Below are 5,120 nucleotides of genomic sequence, written 5' to 3' on the forward strand. Positions count from 1 at the left end.
CAGATGTGTCCCTTCGCACGCGCTGCCCACGGGAAGCGCTTCTCATCAACACCACCGTTTCACATGCGCCTTCTCGTGGTCATCGAGTGTCTCGTCATGTCGGTCTACTTACGCCGCAGCACACCTCCTTACTTAATCAGCTCATGTTTACTACAATTCATATTGCTACCAAAGCCGCTCACCTTACTTCGTATGACATTGCTGTGTTGCTATCGCATTCATTGCTTCGCCCTTAGGGCGAAACTGTGACATTTTTATTTCATCCACATCGTGGAAGAGTTTCCAACTTTGTGGGACCTCAGCCGCGCAGATTATGCGGACACCGTAAAAAAACAATCTATCTGGGAGCAGATCGCCGAACAGATGAAGGAGAATTGGCCAACCTACGGGCCGTACAGCGTCGGTAAGTGCTTTAGCATATTCCAGTGCCTGAAAAAGCGATACGATATTACAGTAACTTGGGACAGTACGTTGCCTCTTCCGTGACTGACATTGTAAACAATACAGGGGCCTTATTTTGCAGCGGTGTTTTTGCTCTATATAGGCAGTTCTATTCATGCGTCGCTCACACGTGGGTGGACGGTCGCTTTGACCAGTTACGAAGCGTGAAAAGTACGATAAGGCACCATGGGTAAAAGCGTCGCTACAATACAGATGCCCAGGCTGCAAGAAATGATTCAATCATAACAACAGTGCATTCAGGTTAGATTCCTCGTTGGCGTTACATAATTCTTGCACGGGAGCGGTACGTCGGACAGACTTTATCGCGCCTGTAGCGCTCGTTTTGATTTAGTCATGCCGGATTGTGCCTTTCTCGGGCCTTACGGCGCTCTGCCTTTAAAGTAACATCATTTATTTTCCTAGCGGAGCATTAAAGGTTGTGGTAGAGACCAGGCCTGCTCTTCTGGAACGGTATCTTAAAATTCGCTCGTGCCAGGCTTTTCGTATGGTGCTCTCCGTCCCTTATGCATGCTGCCACGTGAGTGTTACTGATTACCCGAATTTCTCGCAGAGGCGCTCAAGAGGTTCTTTGACAACAAGAGGAGAACATACCGGCTGGAGCGAAAAAAGATGGAGCACACTAAGAGCGGCCAACCTGCCAGCGACGTCTACATAGGCAAATGGAAATTCTTCAAGGCATTAAAATTTCTGGATGCCGTGAAAGTTAAAGTGCGCCGCTCAGTAATGGGCCAAGCTCAGCAGGAGGTGGCTGCGCCAGAAATGGTATGTTTGAAAAGGCAACCAGTTACTAATCTCTCGAAATATTAAATTTTATTTCAAGATGCACCTTGTGCTCAGAAGGTCATTTCAACTGAGTTCAATAATGTACTGCACGTTTTGTAGCCGTATTCGGATGCATCCAATATAACGCGTTATCAGAGCGAATTTGGTCCTGTCAAGCGTTAATGTAATTGCAGTAAAATGTTGCTTTGTTTTTGCTGCAGGCAAGAAATTTTGTTTTTTTACAATTTATTTGAGTCAGAACCTCTTTGTTGCAGCCTCCTGTGTCACATGACGCTGCTCAGACACCAGAGGCGACCGCAGTGGACGAGGCTGCCTCGGTGGACGAGGCTGCCTCGGTGGATGAGGCTGCCACACTTGATGACGCTGGCCCAGATAATGAAGGCTGCACCACGGAGAGAGACAATGAACCACACACCGACCTCTCCGCAGCACCAAGTACATCTTTAAGCGAAGCACCATCCAGAAAAAGACGACGAAATCGTAACCCGCGTGAGGACATGTGGTCGCAGCGGCAAAAGGTGCTCGAGACAATAGCCACAAACATGCAGCCAACACAACCTGCGATGACTGACGATGCCTGTGAGCACTTCGGAAAGCTTGTCGCTGCGACTATGCGGGCGATACCAAAAGCAAGGCAGCTGTCATGCCAAGTCGAAATGCTGCAGGTGATGGAAAAGCACATGCAAGTTTAATCAAATACAGGAAAAATAAAATGTTCTTTCCATTTCCGTGTTGACACTTGTATTCACTTCCGAGGTTTCCTGTAGATGCTCACATCCAAGTGGGCAAATTGCCGCTGCCACGGCACGGCGCCCATGTCATTGAAGAACGAAGACAGCTTATCACGCACTGCAGCACCAACAGCACCGATTCTACCACGCGACGCTGCTTGGCCGGACAGGAGTGACGCAGCAGGGTTCGGTTCGACATTTAAGTCTGGCGCACTGATGACATCGTTGCCCAGAAAGTTGTGCAGAACACATGCCGCATTGACGATGGCGGTCACCCTCTCTGGAGATGCATTGATGACTGTGTGCAAACACCGGAAGCGGTTCACCAATATTCCGAAAGCGTTTTCGACGACACGGCGAGCCCTTGACAACCTGAAAAGTAAAGATGTTAATCGAGATCGTGAATTGCATGGCAGAGAAATTATTATAAATATGTTACGCCACCTGTCTAACACAAAGCTCAACTAACAACTTCAGGCTTCACTAAAGCTTCACTAGAAATTAAGGCTTCACTGAATATTTGTAGCCACTAATTTAGGCAATACTAGGTTGCTTACATCGTAAGAGCTTCCACGCAATGAAATGAAACGCTGGAGTTGCTTTATGCTAACATTGGCACATCCCAACAACACAGAATGAAGCATGCGCAGTATGAACTAAGCAACTTTGGAGACTTTAGTGGATGCAAAAATGCATTGTTACAGTTCAAGCTTTCATCTGATATCTGCTGCATCATGTTCAATATGCACCTTACCTGTAATTAAAGATCTTCTTGTCTTCTGTCAGATTTGTGCCCCCAAAAGGTTTCATTAAATTCCGTCCCATCGGAAATGCGTCATCTGCTACGAACACAGGTGGAAGGAGCACATCAGGTGAACTGGATACCTTCACAAGTTCTGGCAGGCCTGCCCTTCTGTTTTCTACGTCTTTCTGTAGGGGTGTCGTTTGCCAGACCGCAGCGTCTCCTTCTGAGCCTGGTGCACCGATGTCAGTATACAAAAACCGGTAATTTGCGTCGACGACAGCGAACAGAATTATACTGAAGCTTTTCTTGTAGTTCCTGTAAATAGTTCCCGAATTTGGTGGCTTCTTTATGAGCACATGCTTGCCATCCATGGCCCCAATGCAGTTCGGGAAGTTCCACTTGTGATTGAAGCCTTCCATCACATATTTCCATTCCTCCTCCGTGCGGGGCCTTCTTATAAAGTGGCTTCCCAGCTCCTCGTAAATGGCAGTACATGTTTCATGTATAATGTCATTCACACTTGAATGACCGAGCCTAAACTGTCGGCTCAGGGAATAGTGACTCTCTCCTGAAATGCAAAAAAAAAAAAAAAAATCTCAGTCAACTGCTCGCTAGCAGACTACAAAAAAAAAGTAGGACGTGTACAAATACATCTGATATCTGGTTGTTTCAGAGCAGTAAATGAATACAGTATCAGCGAAAAGCAGTCGCACTTAGTGGTGCAGTTAAATGTAAACAGATCAATATTGTCTCATGCATGTTTATGCAGAAGGCCGGTGCCGACGGCACGGCCATACAAAACTTGTGTGCACTCATTATACCCCTTCCACGCGAACCCTCTGGATCTGCATTGGATATTTCGGGCGCGATTGAGCTCGTACGCTACCACACGAGCGCGCTTGAAGACACTTGTATAGCGGCCTTCGATCAGCACCAAGCTCAGTTTTCAACCGATATACATTTACCGCGGCGCTCTTCGTAATAACTTGGAAACGTATGACATTTACCTGAAGCAAGGTACCGTAGTGTGACCTGCAGCCGTGTTTCCGCCGATATAGAACGGCGCATAACGGTATCCTCCCGTCGTATGCGAGGGCCCACGCGCGACAGCAGTTGCAGAAACTGCTCTCTGCTTACACGAAGTAGCCTCCGGTATTCGTCGAGGTCAGTCTTCAGGAGCTCTTCGTAGAGCAGGTTTTGGACCCCCAACTCTTTCCTTCCCATCCAGTCTTTCCGCCAACAACTCCGTTTTCGAGGAAACAAATCAAAGTCCTCGTCAATCTCCGACAGAACAACAGCCATCGCGGCCAAACGTCGCTTTCTGGTGGCCTCCATTTTGTCGAATACTCTCAAACCAGTCGGCTGCTAGCCAGCGCAGAGGCTGCGGTAGAGAGTAATCCGGCTCGGTTGCGCTGTCACCTGCTAGGGCCTCGTCCGCCGTGTGGATGCGCTTGCAGCCGGACGGTCCGTGGCATAGTCGTCCGCGTCCGCTAAAAATCCGGATTCGGTCCTTCGTCTGGATGCAAGCGACGACGGCAGCGATGACGTGGTAGGGCAAGCTGCCTCAACGTTGTCCTCGCAGGAGGCCCTGCAGATTATTCAGTCCCTCCGGGGCTTCGTTCTCGCGAAGGACTTTCCACTGCACTACGTAGAACACCGGGATGCCTTGGAGAAGGCTGTCGGCGAGCTTCCCGTAAAGCAAGCAGAGCTGATGGATCTTCTGGTTTTCTCGTGTAAGCCATTGAGAAGGACGTGGCGAGATGCTTGTGGCGATCTCGCCCCAGCGTTTGTTCTGGACTTTTCAAGCTTAGGGGAGGCCGCGGCAACGTTCTCTCATTTTTTAAAAGGCCCCTTTTGAGGCCACCTAAGCGATTTCTCGGCAGAGCTCGCATGCCACTTTCCGCCCGTGACCCCGCTTTGCGGTTGTTATAGCAGTGCCATGTTATAGCAGTGCCATGTTATAGCAGTGCCATGTTATAGCAGTGCCATTTTTGAACGCCGACAGCCGTGTCTTGTTGCACGTGATTAGAGTGTGCGGGAAGCAGAGTTGAACAGTTAAACGAGTCAAATGAATCAACAGCCGGACGGAGGAAGGTGGTGGTGAAGGCACCTGGCATCTCCACCATTATAGTTTTCTCACTACAGCTATGCAATTCCTTTATTTTGATCTTTTTCATGCAACCCGGTTATAACAATTATCGGTTATAACAGTGGAATTTTTGTCGCACTTGAATATTGTTATAAGTGGGTTCAACTGTATATATTAAAGGTGCTATGAGAGTCTGCAACCATGATGGGCCTATGTGTATTGATGGCAGTGCCCAAAGTGTAACAGAAATGTGTTTGTTGCCCTTTTGGCACCTACTTTTTTTCTATCACAATCAGAATGCTGTGATGCC

The 5,120-nt window shown here is 48.3% G+C and overlaps 1 protein-coding gene across 1 annotated transcript; it reads right to left on the minus strand.

The window, feature by feature from the left end:
- Positions 1 to 995: 995 nt before the first annotated feature.
- Positions 996 to 4,032, minus strand: LOC119455519 (putative nuclease HARBI1). The gene is made up of 3 exons (XM_037716921.2): positions 3,729 to 4,032; positions 2,731 to 3,289; positions 996 to 2,348 (listed from the first exon to the last, which is right to left on the minus strand). Exons 1-3 carry the CDS (start codon positions 4,021 to 4,023, stop codon positions 1,991 to 1,993), a joined length of 1,212 nt encoding a protein of 403 aa, XP_037572849.2. The 5' UTR covers positions 4,024 to 4,032; the 3' UTR covers positions 996 to 1,990.
- Positions 4,033 to 5,120: the final 1,088 nt, after the last annotated feature.

The sequence above is a fragment of the Dermacentor silvarum genome, chromosome 6 (genome assembly GCF_013339745.2).
Source record: "Dermacentor silvarum isolate Dsil-2018 chromosome 6, BIME_Dsil_1.4, whole genome shotgun sequence".
Taxonomy (NCBI): domain Eukaryota; kingdom Metazoa; phylum Arthropoda; class Arachnida; order Ixodida; family Ixodidae; genus Dermacentor; species Dermacentor silvarum.